Raw genomic sequence first — 19,215 nt, forward strand, 5'->3', positions numbered from 1 at the left:
ATTGCTGGAGCGCCAGGCTCCATCGCAACAACCTGCCATTCGTCCCGGAGACAGTGTGTAACCAGCTGAGGGGATTGTGGTCCGTCTCCACGATGAAGTGGCGCCCGTATAGATAGGGTTGCAGACGCTGCAGGGCCCACACTATGGCCAGGCACTCCTTTTCCATCGTGGAATAGGCCACTTCCCTTGGTAACAGCTTCCTGCTCAGGTACAAGACTGGGTGCTCTTGGCTCGCAGAGTCCACCTGGCTGAGCACCGCACCGAGGCCGAAGTCACTGGCGTCGGTCTGTACTACAAACGGCCGCGTGAAGTCGGCTGCCTGTAGCACGGGCGGGCTGGACAGGGCGTCCTTTAGGGCCCGGAAGGCTGTCTCGCAGTCCATTGTCCAATCGACTGCAGAGGGCAGCTTCTTCTTGGTGAGGTCCGTCAAGGGCTTTGCCAGGCTACTATAGCATGGAACAAACCTCCTATAGTACCCAGCGGTCCCCAAGAAGGACATCACCTGCTTCTTGGTCCTGGGGGTGGGCCAGGACGCGATGGCCTCCACTTTCTCAGGCTCGGGCTTCAGTGTTCTCCCGCCTACCCGGTGACCGAGGTACTGGACCTCGCTCATGGCCAGCTGACACTTTCCCGGCTTGATGGTCAAACCTGCCTGGTGGATCCGCCTGAGCACCTGTGCTAGATGCTCTAGGTGGTCCTCCCAGGTGAGACTGAAGACGGCAATGTCATCCAGGTACGCGGCCGCGTACCCTTCAAGTCCCTTGAGCAGGGTGTTGACCATCCGCTGGAAAGTGGCAGGGGCATTCCTCATCCCGAATGGCATCACCGTGGACTCGTACAGTCCAAATGGGGTAATAAAGGCAGAGCGTTCCCTGGCCTTGCGAGTCAGGGGGATCTGCCAATATCCCCGGCTCAGATCCATGATGGTCAGGTACTGAGCCCCGGCCAACTGATCGAGCAGGTCATCGATGCGTGGCATTGGGTACGCATCGGCGACCGTGACAGCATTGAGCCCCCTGTAGTCCACGCAGAACCGAGTGGTTCGGTCCTTCTTAGGGACGAGGACTACAGGCGAGGCCCAAGCGCTGTTGGATGCCTGGATCACCCCCAGCTTCAGCATCTCGTCAATCTCCTGGCGCATGTGTTGCTGCACCTCCAGGGAGACCCGATATGCTGAACGCCGGATCGGGGGATGATCCCCAGTGTCCACGTGATGGACAGCCAAGTCAGTCCTTCCGGGCTGGTTGGTAAACAACCCCCGGAAGGGGTGTAGGGTGGCCCACAGCTGGGACCATTGGTCCTCCAAGAGCTGGTGGCCAACCTCCACATCCTCAATGGATCCGCATGCCCTAACCTGGGCTAGCATATCCAAGAGGGTTTCCGCTTCTCCCTCCTCGGGCAGGTTGCACACGGGGAGCGCACATGCCTCCCGCTCATGATGTGCCTTCATCATGTTCACATGGAAGGGCTTCCGCCTTCCACGGGCAGGGTCCAGGGTGACCAGGTACGTTACAGGGTTGAGCTGCTGGTACACGAGGTATGGGCCTTCCCAGGCTGCCTGAAGCTTGTCCTGTGGTACGGGGACCAGTACCCACACCTTTTGACCCACTTGGTAGGTCCTCTCACAAGCGTTCTGGTCGTACCAATGCTTCTGATCGGCCTGGGCTTGAGCCATATTGTCGTGTACCAGTTGCGTCAAGGCCTGCATTTTGTCCCGGAAGCGCATGACATACTCGATAACCGACACTCCAGGGGTGGCCAAATCCCCTTCCCAAGCCTCTTTCACCAGAGCCAGGGGGCCCCGCACACGTCGCCCGTACAGGAGCTCAAACGGTGAGAATCCTGTTGAGGCCTGTGGAACCTCCCGGTAAGCAAATAACAGGTGTGGGAGATACCGCTCCCAGTCACGCCCATGGGAGTCGACCAACATCTTAAGCATCTGCTTTAAGGTGCCATTAAACCGCTCGCACAGGCCATTAGTCTGTGGATGGTACGGGCTGGCCACCAGATGTCGCACCTGGACTTGCTTACAGAGGGCCTCCATCAGCTGGGACATGAATTGGGTCCCCCGGTCAGTGAGTATTTCCTGGGGAAAACCCACTCGGGAGAAAATCTCCAGCAATGCGGTGGCCACCTTGTCAGCCCGAATGGACGACAAGGCCACTGCTTCTGGGTACCGGGTGGCATAGTCCACTACCGTCAGTATGAAGCGTTTCCCGGAGCTGCTGGGGATGGCCAGCGGGCCGACCAGATCCACAGCCACCCTCCTGAAAGGCTCATCGATGATGGGCAGAGATACCAGTGGGGCTTTGGGGTGTGGCCCCGCCTTCCCCACTCTCTGACAGGTTTCACACGAACGGTAGTAGGCAACCACATCGGCCCCCATTTTTGGCCAGTAGAAATGCTGGTTTAACCTGGCCTTGGTCTTAGCGATCCCTAGGTGTCCGGCCATCGGAATCTCATGTGCGATCCGCAACAACTCCGTCCGGAACGGATAGGGTACCACCAACTGTCGGTTCCTGGGCCACGCCTCCGGTGAACCCTGCTGGACCGTGACCCGGTACAGCCGTCCTTGGTCCCAGACCACTCGCTCCGGGTCCGAGTCCGAGGGAGGCTGTGCCGCCTGCTCCTTTAGAGCTTTCAGGCTGTCGTCAGCTTCTAACGCTGCCTGAAACCCCTGACTAGATGTGGCCAGAATCGACGAGACTGTCACATCTTCGGTCAGTACCCCGGGACCTGTGTCCTGGCCTCCACCTGACTCGGCTGCCACTTGGTCAGAAGGGGAAGAGCTATCGGACCTCCGGGAGGCCCCTTGGCTTCCAGCACTCCCACTGCGGGTGACAGCGGCCACAGCTGCTGCGACCGTGGGTCGTGCCTGCTCCTCCTCCGTTCCTGACCAAGTCGCCGGTTCAGGCAGACCTACCTGGCTTCCGGACACCCCGGTTGTGGGGGAACCCTGCACCGAGATCTTACCTGGGAGCACTTCCGCTCCGGGACCGGCCCCAATCTCACCTGCCTGTTCCCCTCCTGCAGCAACAGAACCCCGCTGTGAAATCTCTGGGGACCCCACAGTTGCTGTGGTAGCCCCCACCCCACACACTGGTCCTCCCCCTGCAGCACCCTGCTCTCTGCTTATCCCTGCAGAGGGCAACAGATCCCAGCTCACAGGCTGATTACTTGTAGAGGCATTGTCACACCTTTGTCTGACCCCCTCCCCTGTCACAGCTGCAGCTGAGTGTGTGTCTATGGTGTCTATGCAAGCAGAAAAATCAGAGTTCACTCCCCCCTCCCTTACATCATTCATAGATAACACATTACCATTGTCCGGAGGCTCGTCAGTACTGGCTGAAGGTTCAGCCCTTGGGGGGGGCCCAAACTGGGAGGTTATCTGCCCCAAATCTGTCCCAAGTAGCACGTTTGCGGGGATCCGATCAGTTACCCCCACCTCTCTCACCCCTCGCCCTGCGCCCCAGTCCACATAAATGCCAGCAACAGGCAGCGCCGGGTCAATGCCTCCAATCCCGGAGACAGCGAGGGTTTTTCCAGGTATCAAGTCTTGGGGGGACACCATCTCAGGCCGCACCAGAGTCACCTCCGAGGCGCTGTCTCGCAGTCCTATGGTCACAGACCGGCCGACGGTGACAGGTTGGAAGCTGTCCAGGGACCTACCACCACCCCCACCCACACAATACACCTTGGGCGGCCCTTGGGACGGGGACGGAGCCGGGGCCTTGGGACGCTGAGGGCACATGGCCTTGAAGTGTCCAGGTAGGTTGCACTGGTGGCACCGTCTTGGCTCTGCCACGGGCCTGGAGAGGGGAGTTGAGGGGGACACCCCCTGCAGTCTAGGGGCAGGTGGGGCAGTCGTAGAATTCATCTTACCCCCTCTCCAGGTGCTGCTGGTGGCTGCTCTCCTGGCCTCAGGAGCCCGATTGTTGGTGTAGTCATCGGCCAGGGCAGCTGTAGCCGTGGACCCCTTTGGCTTCTGGTCTCGGATGAACTGGCGGAGATCCTCAGGGCAGTTCCACAAGAGTTGCTCCGTGATGAACAAGTCCAGGATCTCCGGTCCGGTGGAAAGCTGCAGGCCTTGGGTCCAGTGGTCGGCAGCTCGGGCAAGTGCCCGCCGGTGGTCAGCCCAGGAGTCCTTTGGTCCCTTTTGCAGGGTCCGGAACTTCTTGCGGTAGGACTCCGGAGTGAGGTTGTACTGTTGGATCAGGGCCCGCTTGATTGTGTCGTAGCCCTGATCTGCCTCAGCAGGCAAGTCCCCAAGGATATCCAGGGCCTTACCCCTTAGACGGGGGGTCAGGTATTTGGCCCACTGATCCTTGTCCAGATGGTGCTGCAGGCAAGTCCGTTCAAAAGCAGTCAGGAAAGAGTCCAAGTCTCCATCCTTCTCCAGCACTGGGAAGTCCTCAACACGGACCTTTGGAAGTTTGGTGTCTTGAAGGTCACGTGTGGCTGATGAGGGCTGGAGCTTGGCTAGATGCAGCTGGTGGTCACGGTCTGCCTGTCGCTCTCGCTCTCGCTCTTCACGCGCTGCCTGCCGCTCTGCCCTGCGCTCTGCCAGGAGTTCCTTGTAGCCCTCCCGGTCTCCAGCCTGGAGTAGGGCCATAGCCATTTGAAGAAGGCTATCCGAGCCTCCCAGGCTCGGTGGAATGGCACGTGGTGATCTGCGGCCCGTTGCGGAGCCTGGTGATTCACTGTCCATTTCAGAGCGGAGGACTGGCATCTGGCTCGTTGAGGACCCTTGGGTGAGCTGCTCCTCATCTTGTCCATAATTGCCAGGTTGTGCGCTGTCCTCTGCAGAACGGTTCTCTTGCGTCGGGCTCCTGGAGGACTCGTGGTCAACCTCCTCATTGCTGTCCACAGCACCGTCCTCCCTCTCTTCGGCTCCTGCCTTAGCATTGGCCAGTTGCATAGCTCTGCTCCTGGTGCCATCAGCCATTCTTGCAGACTTTGGTCACTGACACAGAACTGACACCTGATGCACCCACACACCTTACAGTATCTGCACTCTGACACTCTAGTGTTGAGCTGGTCTGAAGACCCCGGCAGCCACAGCTGCTGCAGGCAGTCTTTAGTGTCTGGGAGTATGGGTCTCACACTCACACACACTATTATCTCGATCCCACCGCTTGCCACCAATATGTCACGAACCACCGGGGGGGTCACTCAGAAATCCCCCGCGCTGGCTACCAGTACGTCACAATCGGGGGGTAACAAGTGGGGGTCACCCCTCCTTTATACCTCCCGACCGACAGACAGAGCACGTGACGTGCTCTCTAGCGCCCCTCTTATAGTCAGGCCAATTATGGAATTGCCCGACAATAAGCAAGGAGGCCGCTATACTACTTATGCCGATTATTGAAGGGTCCCCGGTGAGAGTAGGGTATATATTCCCCCGACCTCCGCGGGTGGAATATATAAAACCTCCCCGAATCTCACTGGCCTCCCCACAATAATCCTTGGCACAACTCGCTGCCACCAACCGCTTCACGGTAACTATTAGCCGAACACACAGACGTGGGATTCAAGATCGAGATAACAGAACAGCCCAAGATTAATTATATAATTTAATCAGCCTAAAGCACACTAGAAACTACAATATATACAATAGGGAATCTACAGAATATACATATGTCAGAGTACAGTTACAATCAAAGCATGGGTTACAAACAGGCATACACAGTTCCAGCAGTTACCTTGTGCGTCTGGCCACAGGGGGGGCGCTGTAGACCAGGTTTCTAGGATCCTTCCCACAGATGTTTCCTACACGTGACCCCCAGCAAAAGAACACTGGAAAATGGCCGAAGTAGGGTTATCAACCTGGGCAAATCCAGGTCCCCTCCTACCTTAGTGACCTCAGAGGGAGCACTGCTCCACCCCTGGCTGGAGTTATGGACAATATCCACAACATGGAATATGGGCCATAACTTTGCCTGGGAGCGTCGTAGGCGGACGCCAACGCTCTCATTGTGACAGTTATGAATTTAGCTACAGAACGAGAGGACTCATGACTTGTCTACTAGTTCCCCATTGGCGGATATCACGCCTGGGGTACTTCCCGATGTCCTACTCCCATAAAAAAGGTGTGCCAGCATCGTCCGCATGCAGAGACACCATTTTTATGGTTGCCATATTTATCGGAAATATGGCTTGCGAGATATGAACCATATTTTACTGGAGTCGTTCTGTCTGGATACTTCCAAGCTTGCTAATTAGATAGCAGCCCCTACCACAGGGTCACGGCAGGGAGTCATCCTGTGTCCATTGTTCCCACATCATCTAATCTCCATATCACAGGAGATGGCTGTTGGAGGTGTAAGTGGAACACAGACCAGTTCCTTTGACACCTATCTGCTAAACAAACCGTTTATCCCTGTGGTAAATTTTCTGATTGAAGGAGTTGTGTGAAGGAAAGGGGGGGTGACACCAGGAGAGGGCTTCCTGACATAACTTGAATATCATGATTTATCGTCATATCTCCGGATTTACCTCACATGGGCCTTCAGCCCTGAGGGAACTGGAAGCCCCGAGGAACGGTAAGCTTCGAGAATTGGTTCCTTGATCCACCGAGCCAGGGTTGATTTGGAAGCTTGTGTCCCTTTACGCTGGCCAGCGACAAGGACAAAGAGTGCATCGGAGCGGCGCAGGGGCGCCGTACGAGAAAAGTAGAGTCTGAGTGCTCTCACCAGATCTAACAAGTGCAAATCCTTTTCACATTGGTGAACTGGATGAGGACAAAACGAGGGTAAGGAGATGTCCTGATTGAGATGAAAAGTGGGCAAGGCAAATGGCCAGGGAGAAAACGCCTGAGCAGAGCACCACGACAGGAATATTTTCCACGTCCTGTGGTAGATCTTGGCGGACGTTGGTTTCCTAGCCTGTCTCATAGTGGCAATGACCTCTTGAGATAATCCTGAAGACGCTAGGATCCAGGACTCAATGGCCACACAGTCAGGTTGAGGGCCGCAGAATTCAGATGAAAAAACGGCCCTTGAGACAGCAAATCTGGTCGGTCTGGCAGTGCCCACGGTTGGCCGACCGTGAGATGCCACAGATCCGGGTACCACGACCTCCTCGGCCAGTCTGGAGCGACGAGAATGGCGCGGCGGCAGTGTCGGCCCTTATCTTGCGTAACACTCTGGGCAACAGAGCCAGAGGAAGAAACACATAAGGAAGCTGAAACTGCGACCAATCCTGAACTAAGGCGTCTGCCGCCAGAGCTCTGTGATCTTGAGATCGAGCCATGACCTTGTTGTTGTGCCGTGACGCCATTAGGTCGACGTCCGGCATCCCCCAGCGGCAACAGATCTCCTGAAACACGTCCGGGTGAAGGAACCATTCCCCTGCGTCCATGCCCTGGCGACTGAGAAAGTCTGCTTCCCAGTTTTCTACGCCCGGGATGTGAACTGCGGATATGGTGGATGCTGTGGCTTCCACCCACAGCAGAATCCTCCGGACTTCCTGGAAGGCTTGCCGACTGCGTGTCCCACCTTGGTGGTTGATGTAAGCCACCGCTGTGGAGTTGTCCGACTGAATTCGGATCTGCTTGCCTTCCAGCCACTGCTGGAACGCTTTTAGGGCAAGATACACTGCCCTGATCTCCAGAACATTGATCTGAAGTGAGGACTCTTGCTGAGTCCACGTACCCTGAGCCCTGTGGTGGAGAAAAACTGCTCCCCACCCTGACAGGCTCGCGTCCGTCGTGACCACCGCCCAGGATGGGGGTAGGAAGGATCTTCCCTGTGATAATGAAGTGGGAAGAAGCCACCACCGAAGGGAAGCTTTGGTTGCTTGAGAGAGGGAGACGTTCCTGTCTAGGGACGTCGGCCTCCTGTCCCACTTGCGTAGGATGTCCCATTGAAGAGGACGCAGGTGAAACTGCGCGAAAGGGACTGCTTCCATTGCTGCCACCATCTTCCCCAGGAAGTGCATGAGGTGCCTCAAGGGGTGTGACCGACCTTGAAGGAGAGATTGTACCCCTGTGTGTAGTGAACGCTGTTTGTCCAGCGGAAGCTTCACTATCGCTGGAAGAGTATGAAACTCCATGCCAAGATATGTCAGTGATTGGACCGGTGTCAGATTTGACTTTGGAAAATTGATGATCCACCCGAAACTCTGGAGAATCTCCAGAGTAACGTTGAGGCTGTGTTGGCATGCCTCTTGAGAGGGTGCCTTGACCAGCAGATCGTCTAAGTAAGGTATCACTGAGTGACCCTGAGAGTGGAGGACCGCAACTACTGTAGCCATGACCTTGGTGAAAACCCTTGGGGTTGTCGCCAGGCCGAACGGCAGTGCCGCGAACTAAAGGTGTTCGTCTCCTATGGCGAAGCGCAAGAAGCGCTGATGCTCTGGAGCAATTGGTACGTGGAGATAAGCATCCTTGATATCGATCGATGCTAGGAAATCTCCTTGGGACATTGAGGCGATGACGGAGCGGAGGGATTCCATCCGGAACCGCCTGGTCCTTACGTGTTTGTTGAGCAGTTTTAGGTCCAAAACAGGACGGATGGACCCGTCCTTCTTTGGAACCACAAACAGGTTGGAGTAGAAACTGTGACCCTGTTGCTGAAGAGGAACCGGGACCACCACTCCTTCTGCCTTCAGAATGCCCACCGCCTGCAGAAGAGCCTCGGCTCGCTCGGGAGGCGGAGATGTTCTGAAGAATCGAGTCGGAGGACGAGAGCTGAACTCTATCCTGTAACCGTGAGCCAAAATGTCTCTCACCCAACGGTCTTTTACTTGTGGCAGCCAGGTGTCGCAAAAGCGGGAGAGCCTGCCACCGACCGAGGATGCGGTGTGAGGAGGCCGTAAGTCATGAGGAAGCCGCCTTGGTAGCGGCACCTCCGGCGGTCTTTTTAGGGCGTGATTTAGACCGCCATGCGTCGGCGTTCCTCTGATCCTTCTGAGGCCTTTTGGACGAGGAGAATTGTGACCTGCCCGCACCCCGAAAGGACCGAAACCTCGACTGTCCCCTCCTCTGTTGGGGTGTTTTTGGTTTGGCCTGGGGTAAGGATGTTTCCTTTCCCTTGGATTGTTTGATGATTTCATCCAATCTCTCACCAAACAAACGGTCGCCAGAAAATGGCAATCCAGTTAAGCACTTTTTGGAAGCCGAATCTGCCTTCCATTCCTGCAGCCACAAGGCCCTGCGTATTGCCACCGAATTGACGGCTGCAACCGCCGTACGGGTCGCAGAGTCCAGGACAGCATTAATAGCGTAGGACGCAAATGCCGACGTTTGAGAGGTTATGGACGCCACCTGCGGCGCAGACGTACGTGTGAGTGCGTCAATTTGCGCCTGACCAGCTGAGATAGCTTGGAGTGCCCATACGGCTGCGAATGCTGGAGCAAAAGACGCGCCGATAGCTTCATAGATGGATCTCAACCAGAGCTCCATCTGTCTGTCAGTGGCATCCTTGAGTGAAGCCCCATCTTCAACTGCAACTATGGATCTAGCCGCCAGTCTGGAGATTGGAGGATCCACCTTGGGACACTGAGCCCAGCCCTTGACCACGTCAGGGGGGAAAGGGTAACGTGTATCCTTAAGGCGCTTGGAAAAACGCTTATCTGGATAAGCTCGGTGTTTCTGGACTGCCTCTCTGAAGTCAGAGTGGTCCAGAAACATACTCTTTGTACGCTTGGGAAACCTGAAACGGAATTTCTCCTGCTGTGAAGCTGACTCCTCCACCGGAGGAGCTGAGGGAGAAATATCCAACATTTGATGTATGGACGCGATAAGATCATTCACTATGGCGTCCCCATCAGGAGTATCAAGGTTGAGAGCGGCCTCAGGATCAGAATCCTGATCAGCTACCTCCGCTTCATCATACAGAGAGTCCTCTCGCTGAGACCCTGAACATTGTGATGATGTCGAGGGGATATCATAGCGAGCTCGCTTAATCGGTCTGGGGCTGCGGTCCGTGTCAGAGACCTCACCCTGGGATCCATGAGACACCCCGGGAAGACATTGCTGTTCCAACTGAGGGGGACCAGGGGGCAATGATTCCACAGTGCCCCTGGCTTGAGATGCCGGCCTGGACTGCAAGGCTTCTAATATCTTAGCCATAGTCTCAGAAAGTCTTTCAGTAAAAACTGCAAACTCCGTCCCTGTCACCTGGACAGTGTTAACAGGTGGATCTCCCTGGGCCACCCCTAGCAGAGGCTCCGGCTGAGAAAGTGCCACAGGGGCCGAGCATTGCACACAATGAGGGTCAGTGGAACCTGCCGGCAGTATAGCCGTACATGCTGCACAGGCAGCATAGTATGTTGTCTCCTCTGAGCAATACAGGAGGGTAAATAGCCACAAATCAACAGTGCACCCTACAGTGTAAAGTATAGACTATAATCATATAAACTATAAATACACTTCTGCACTAGTGGGGCCAGCACCACAGGTGCTGCTTACCGCCTGCGCAAAGCGTTTGTGTGGGCACCAGAATTCCTGCCTGGGTCTCCCTGAGCTTGTCTCTCCTCTCCAGCGTTAGCAGAGCTGAGAGGAATGGCTGCCGGCGTCCTGAGGAGAGGAGGGAGCCGTGGGCGTGACCCAGAAAAGTGCGGGAACTGGTGCCCCACTGTGCAGAGTGAGGGGGGTGGAGTATGCAAAGCATGCTCCAGCCCTCAGTGCTGCCGTGCTGTACAGCGTCCCGCCCTTCCCCTGACTGGCAGGGCTGGGGGCGGGAAAAGAATGAGACTAGGCCGCAGAAGCCGGGGACTATAGTTATAAGCGCGGCCGCCCTACACAAATACACTCAGCGACGCTGAAGTGTATAGTGGCACAAATGCAGCCAGCGCTGCTGTCCCCGGTGCACTAGCACACCCAGCAATGCTGGAGTGTTGCTGTGCGCGGTCCCCACGGGGACACAGAGTACCTCCAAGTAGCAGGGCCATGTCCCTGAATGATACTCGGCTCCTATCCAGCAGGGTCCTCAGGAGCTGTGGATGGAGCACGGTCTCCTGTGCCTGGAGACCGATGGGATCCCACTTCACCCAGAGCCCTAATTGAGGGATGGGGAAGGAAAGCAGCATGTGGGCTCCAGCCTCCGTACCCGCAATGGATACCTCAACCTTAACAACACCGCCGACAAGAGTGGGGTGAGAAGGGAACATGCTGGGGACCCTGTTATGGGCCCTCTTTTCTTCCATCCGACCTAGTCAGCAGCTGCTGCTGACTAAGCTGTGGAGCTATGCGTGGATGTCTGACCTCCTTTGCACAAAGCATAAAAACTGATGAGCCCGTAGCAGTACGGTGGGTGTATAGGCAGAAGGGGAGGGGCTTTACACTTTTAGTGTAATACTTTGTGTGGCCTCCGGAGGCAGTGCTATACACCCAATTGTCTGGGTCTCCCAATTAGGAGCGACAAAGAAATAACCTTATGACAGAGGATCAACATGGGTTTATGAGGGATCGATCCTGTCAAACTAATTTGTTCAGCTTCTATGAAGAGGTAAGTTCAAGCCTGGAGCAGGGAAATGCAGTGGATGTTGTGTATATGGACTTTTCAAAAGCTTTTGATACGGTGCCACACAAAAGGTTGCTACATAAAATGAGAATAATGGGGATAGGGGAAAATATGTGTAACTGGGTTAAAAACTGGCTCAGTGATAGGAAACAAAGGGTGGTTATTAATGGTACGTACTCGGACTGGGTCTCAGTTCATAGTGGGGTATCACAGGGGTCAGTATTGGGCCCGCTTCTTTTCAACATATTTATAAATGACCTTGTTGGGGGCATGCGGAGTAGAATTTCAATATTTGCAGATGATACTAAACTCTGCAGGGTAATCAATACAGAGGAGGATAATTTTATATTACAGGGAGATTTATGTAAATTGGAGGATTGGGCTGAGAAGTGGCAATTGAAGTTTAATGTAGATAAATGTAAGGTCATGCACTTGGGTAGAGGAAATAACATTTATGATTATGTACTTAATTGTAGAACACTGGGTAAAACAGACACAGAAAAAGACTTGGGTGTATGGGGGGATGGTAAACTTCACTTTAGTGGCCAGTGTCAGGCAACTGCTGCCAGGGCTAATAAAATAATGGGATGTATTAAAAGAGGTAGAAGTGTTCATGAAAAAATATAGTTCTACCTCTGTACAAGTCACTAGTGCGACCGCACTTATATACTGTGTACAATTCTGGTCACCGATATATAAGAAGGACATAGCTGAACTGGAGAGGGTGCAGAGAAGACCACCAAGATTATTAGAGGAATGGGGGGGCTGCAATACCAAGACAGGAAAAACGAAGGCTTAGGGGGGATCTAATCACAATGTATAAATATATGAGGGGACAGTACAGAGACCTTTCCAAAGATCTTTTTACACCTAGGCCTGCGACTGGAACACGGGGGCATCCGCTACGTCTTGAGGAAAGAAGGTTTAATCATAATCACAGACGAGGATTCTTTACTGTACGAGCAGTGAGACTATGGAACTCTCTGCCGCATGATGTTGTAATGAGGGAGTCACTACTAACATTAAGCAGAGCCTGGACGCCTTTCCTGAAAAATGTAATATTACCAGTTATGTATATTAGATTTTATGACAGGGTATTGATCCAGGGAACTAGTCTGATTGCCGGATGTGGACGAAGGAAGGACATTTTTCCCCCATTGGAGCTTATTTGACACATTGGGGTTTTTTGCCTTCCTCTGGATCAACATGTTAGGCTACGGGGTGAACTAGATGGACTTAGAGTCTCCCTTCAACCTTAAAAACTATGATACTATGATACTGTGATACATCATGTCTTATCCTCCAGTCACCTCCACAGCTGCACTCCCTATTCTACTGTTACATCGTGTCTTATCCTCCAGTCACCTCCAGAGCTGCACTCACTATAATATAGCACTACATCCAGTGCTGCAATGTGATTGGCTGCTCAGGACGCTGCACGACTTACCGCCGCCCCCCTCCCTATCGCGGCTTCTTCCATCTTCTTCTTCTTCTTCCCGCTGATCTTCCATCTTGCGCTTCTGCTTCTTTCTTGACTGTGGATTCTTCGTCCTCCAATCACTGAGCGGCTCCGACCCCTGCACTGAGGACGGAAAGAAGAAAGTCACCCCCAACATACTGATAAGTGACGTGTCTATGGGTCAGATACAGATAGATGGAGCTGATAAGTGACGTGTCTATGGGTCAGATACAGATAGATGGAGCTGATAAGTGACGTGTCTATGGGTCAGATACAGATAGATGGAGCTGATAAGTGACGTGTCTATGGGTCAGATACAGATAGATGGAGCTGATAAGTGACGTGTCTATGGGTCAGATACAGATAGATGGAGCTGATAAGTGACGTGTCCATGGGTCAGATACAGATAGATGGAGCTGATAAGTGACGTGTCTATGGGTCAGATACAGATAGATGGAGCTGATAAGTGACGTGTCCATGGGTCAGATACAGATAGATGGAGCTGATAAGTGACGTGTCCATGGGTCAGATACAGATAGATGGAGCTGATAAGTGACGTGTCCATGGGTCAGATACAGATAGATGGAGCTGATAAGTGACGTGTCCATGGGTCAGATACAGATAGATGGAGCTGATAAGTGACGTGTCTATGGGTCAGATACAGATAGATGGAGCTGATAAGTGACGTGTCTATGGGTCAGATACAGATAGATGGAGCTGATAAGTGACGTGTCTATGGGTCAGATACAGATAGATGGAGCTGATAAGTGACGTGTCCATGGGTCAGATACAGATAGATGGAGCTGATAAGTGACGTGTCCATGGGTCAGATACAGATAGATGGAGCTGATAAGTGACGTGTCCATGGGTCAGATACAGATAGATGGAGCTGATAAGTGACGTGTCCATGGGTCAGATACAGATAGATGGAGCTGATAAGTGACGTGTCTATGGGTCAGATACAGATAGATGGAGCTGATAAGTGACGTGTCTATGGGTCAGATACAGATAGATGGAGCTGATAAGTGACGTGTCCATGGGTCAGATACGGATAGATGGAGCTGATAAGTGACGTGTCCATGGGTCAGATACAGATAGATGGAGCTGATAAGTGACGTGTCCATGGGTCAGATACGGATAGATGGAGCTGATAAGTGACGTGTCTATGGGTCAGATACGGATAAATGGAGCTGATAAGTGACGTGTCTATGGGTCAGATACAGATAGATGGAGCTGATAAGTGACGTGTCTATGGGTCAGATACGGATAGATGGAGCTGATAAGTGACGTGTCCATGGGTCAGATACGGATAGATGGAGCTGATAAGTGACGTGTCTATGGGTCAGATACAGATAGATGGAGCTGATAAGTGACGTGTCTATGGGTCAGATACGGATAGATGGAGCTGATAAGTGACGTGTCTATGGGTCAGATACAGATAGATGGAGCTGATAAGTGACGTGTCTATGGGTCAGATACAGATAGATGGAGCTGATAAGTGACGTGTCTATGGGTCAGATACAGATAGATGGAGCTGATAAGTGACGTGTCTATGGGTCAGATACCGATAGATGGAGCTGATAAGTGACGTGTCTATGGGTCAGATACAGATAGATGGAGCTGATAAGTGACGTGTCCATGGGTCAGATACAGATAGATGGAGCTGATAAGTGACGTGTCTATGGGTCAGATACAGATAGATGGAGCTGATCAGTGACGTGTCCATGGGTCAGATACAGATAGATGGAGCTGATAAGTGACGTGTCCATGGGTCAGATACAGATAGATGGAGCTGATAAGTGACGTGTCCATGGGTCAGATACAGATAGATGGAGCTGATAAGTGACGTGTCCATGGGTCAGATACAGATAGATGGAGCTGATAAGTGACGTGTCCATGGGTCAGATACAGATAGATGGAGCTGATAAGTGACGTGTCCATGGGTCAGATACAGATAGATGGAGCTGATAAGTGACGTGTCCATGGGTCAGATACAGATAGATGGAGCTGATAAGTGACGTGTCTATGGGTCAGATACAGATAGATGGAGCTGATAAGTGACGTGTCCATGGGTCAGATACAGATAGATGGAGCTGATAAGTGACGTGTCCATGGGTCAGATACAGATAGATGGAGCTGATAAGTGACGTGTCTATGGGTAAGATACGGATAGATGGAGCTGATAAGTGACGTGTCTATGTGTCAGATACAGATAGATGGAGCTGATAAGTGACGTATCCATGGGTCAGATACAGATAGATGGAGCTGATAAGTGACGTGTCTATGGGTCAGATACAGATAGATGGAGCTGATAAGTGACGTGTCTATGGCTCAGATACAGATAGATGGAGCTGATAAGTGACGTGTCTATGGGTCAGATACAGATAGATGGAGCTGATAAGTGACGTGTCTATGGGTCAGATACAGATAGATGGAGCTGATAAGTGACGTGTCCATGGGTCAGATACAGATAGATGGAGCTGATAAGTGACGTGTCTATGGCTCAGATACAGATAGATGGAGCTGATAAGTGACGTGTCCATGGGTCAGATACAGATAGATGGAGCTGATAAGTGACGTGTCCATGGGTCAGATACAGATAGATGGAGCTGATAAGTGACGTGTCTATGGGTCAGATACGGATAGATGGAGCTGATAAGTGACGTGTCCATGGGTCAGATACAGATAGATGGATCTGATAAGTGACGTGTCCATGGGTCAGATACAGATAGATGGAGCTGATAAGTGACGTGTCTATGGGTCAGATACAGATAGATGGAGCTGATAAGTGACGTGTCCATGGGTCAGATACGGATAGATGGAGCTGATAAGTGACGTGTCTATGGGTCAGATACAGATAGATGGAGCTGATAAGTGACGTGTCTATGGGTCAGATACAGATAGATGGAGCTGATAAGTGACGTGTCTATGGGTAAGATACAGATAGATGGAGCTGATAAGTGACATGTCTATGTGTCAGATACAGATAGATGGAGCTGATAAGTGACGTGTCCATGGGTCAGATACAGATAGATGGAGCTGATAAGTGACATGTCTATGTGTCAGATACAGATAGATGGAGCTGATAAGTGACGTGTCTATGGGTCAGATACAGATAGATGGAGCTGATAAGTGAGGTGTCTATGGGTCAGATACAGATAGATGGAGCTGATAAGTGACGTGTCTATGGGTCAGATACAGATAGATGGAGCTGATAAGTGACGTGTCTATGGGTCAGATACGGATAGATGGAGCTGATAAGTGACGTGTCTATGTGTCAGATACAGATAGATGGAGCTGATAAGTGACGTGTCTATGGGTCAGATACAGATAGATGGAGCTGATAAGTGACGTGTCTATGGCTCAGATACAGATAGATGGAGCTGATAAGTGACGTGTCCATGGGTCAGATACAGATAGATGGAGCTGATAAGTGACGTGTCTATGGCTCAGATACAGATAGATGGAGCTGATAAGTGACGTGTCCATGGGTCAGATACAGATAGATGGAGCTGATAAGTGACGTGTCTATGGGTCAGATACAGATAGATGGAGCTGATAAGTGACGTGTCTATGGGTCAGATACAGATAGATGGAGCTGATAAGTGACGTGTCCATGGGTCAGATACAGATAGATGGAGCTGATAAGTGACGTGTCTATGGGTCAGATACGGATAGATGGAGCTGATAAGTGACGTGTCTATGGGTCAGATACAGATAGATGGAGCTGATAAGTGACATGTCTATGGGTCAGATACAGATAGATGGAGCTGATAAGTGACGTGTCCATGGGTCAGATACAGATAGATGGAGCTGATAAGTGACGTGTCCATGGGTCAGATACAGATAGATGGAGCTGATAAGTGACGTGTCTATGGGTCAGATACAGATAGATGGAGCTGATAAGTGACGTGTCTATGGGTCAGATACAGATAGATGGAGCTGATAAGTGACGTGTCTATGGGTCAGATACAGATAGATGGAGCTGATAAGTGACGTGTCTATGGGTCAGATACAGATAGATGGAGCTGATAAGTGACGTGTCCAAGGGTCAGATACAGATAGATGGAGCTGATAAGTGACGTGTCTATGGGTCAGATACAGATAGATGGAGCTGATAAGTGACGTGTCCAAGGGTCAGATACAGATAGATGGAGCTGATAAGTGACGTGTCCATGGGTCAGATACAGATAGATGGAGCTGATAAGTGACGTGTCCATGGGTCAGATACAGATAGATGGAGCTGATAAGTGACGTGTCCATGGGTCAGATACAGATAGATGGAGCTGATAAGTGACGTGTCCATGGGTCAGATACAGATAGATGGAGCTGATAAGTGACGTGTCCATGGGTCAGATACAGATAGATGGAGCTGATAAGTGACGTGTCCATGGGTCAGATACAGATAGATGGAGCTGATAAGTGACGTGTCCATGGGTCAGATACGGATAGATGGAGCTGATAAGTGACGTGTCTATGGGTCAGATACGGATAGATGGAGCTGATAAGTGACGTGTCTATGGGTCAGATACGGATAGATGGAGCTGATAAGTGACGTGTCTATGGGTCAGATACAGATAGATGGAGCTGATAAGTGACGTGTCCATGGGTCAGATACAGATAGATGGAGCTGATAAGTGACGTATCCATGGGTCAGATACAGATAGATGGAGCTGATAAGTGACGTGTCTATGGGTGAGATACAGATAGATGGAGCTGATAAGTGACGTGTCTATGGGTCAGATACAGATAGATGGAGCTGATAAGTGACGTGTCTATGGGTCAGATACAGATAGATGGAGCTGATAAGTGACGTGTCTATGGGTCAGATACAGATAGATGGAGCTGATAAGTGACGTGTCTATGGGTCAGATACGGATAGATGGAGCTGATAAGTGACGTGTCTATGTGTCAGATACAGATAGATGGAGCTGATAAGTGACGTGTCTATGGCTCAGATACAGATAGATGGAGCTGATAAGTGACGTGTCCATGGGTCAGATACAGATAGATGGAGCTGATAAGTGACGTGTCTATGGCTCAGATACAGATAGATGGAGCTGATAAGTGACGTGTCCATGGGTCAGATACAGATAGATGGAGCTGATAAGTGACGTGTCCATGGGTCAGATACAGATAGATGGAGCTGATAAGTGACGTGTCTATGGGTCAGATACGGATAGATGGAGCTGATAAGTGACGTGTCCATGGGTCAGATACAGATAGATGGAGCTGATAAGTGACGTGTCCATGGGTCAGATACAGATAGATGGAGCTGATAAGTGACGTGTCCATGGGTCAGATACAGATAGATGGAGCTGATAAGTGACGTGTCCATGGGTCAGATACGGATAGATGGAGCTGATAAGTGACGTGTCTATGGGTCAGATACAGATAGATGGAGCTGATAAGTGACATGTCTATGTGTCAGATACAGATAGATGGAGCTGATAAGTGACGTGTCTATGGGTCAGATACAGATAGATGGAGCTGATAAGTGACGTGTCTATGGGTCAGATACAGATAGATGGAGCTGATAAGTGACGTGTCTATGGGTCAGATACAGATAGATGGAGCTGATAAGTGACGTGTCTATGGGTCAGATACAGATAGATGGAGCTGATAAGTGACGTGTCCATGGGTCAGATACAGATAGATGGAGCTGATAAGTGACGTGTCTATGGGTCAGATACGGATAGATGGAGCTGATAAGTGACGTGTCTATGGGTCAGATACAGATAGATGGAGCTGATAAGTGACATGTCTATGGGTCAGATACAGATAGATGGAGCTGATAAGTGACGTGTCTATGGGTCAGATACAGATAGATGGAGCTGATAAGTGACGTGTCCATGGGTCAGATACAGATAGATGGAGCTGATAAGTGACGTGTCTATGGGTCAGATACAGATAGATGGAGCTGATAAGTGACGTGTCTATGGGTCAGATACAGATAGATGGAGCTGATAAGTGACGTGTCTATGGGTCAGATACAGATAGATGGAGCTGATAAGTGACGTGTCTATGGGTCAGATACAGATAGATGGAGCTGATAAGTGACATGTCTATGGGTCAGATACAGATAGATGGAGCTGATAAGTGACGTGTCTATGGGTCAGATACAGATAGATGGAGCTGATAAGTGACGTGTCTATGGGTCAGATACAGATAGATGGAGCTGATAAGTGACGTGTCCATGGGTCAGATACAGATAGATGGAGCTGATAAGTGACGTGTCCATGGGTCAGATACAGATAGATGGAGCTGATAAGTGACGTGTCTATGGGTAAG

At 51.5% G+C, this 19,215-nt stretch overlaps 1 protein-coding gene across 3 annotated transcripts in view; it reads right to left on the reverse strand.

Annotated features, from left to right (window-relative positions):
• LOC142292379 (uncharacterized) overlaps positions 1-19,215 on the reverse strand; it is a 54,269-nt gene that overhangs the window by 27,004 nt on the left and 8,050 nt on the right. For all 3 annotated transcript variants that reach the window (XM_075337708.1, XM_075337706.1, XM_075337707.1), the window contains exon 4: positions 12,913-13,047. In XM_075337708.1, the coding sequence (XP_075193823.1) occupies positions 12,913-13,047 (135 nt within the window). The remainder of the gene's footprint in view (positions 1-12,912; positions 13,048-19,215) is intronic.

Source organism: Anomaloglossus baeobatrachus, chromosome 2, assembly GCF_048569485.1.
Source record: "Anomaloglossus baeobatrachus isolate aAnoBae1 chromosome 2, aAnoBae1.hap1, whole genome shotgun sequence".
Lineage (NCBI taxonomy): Eukaryota > Metazoa > Chordata > Amphibia > Anura > Aromobatidae > Anomaloglossus > Anomaloglossus baeobatrachus.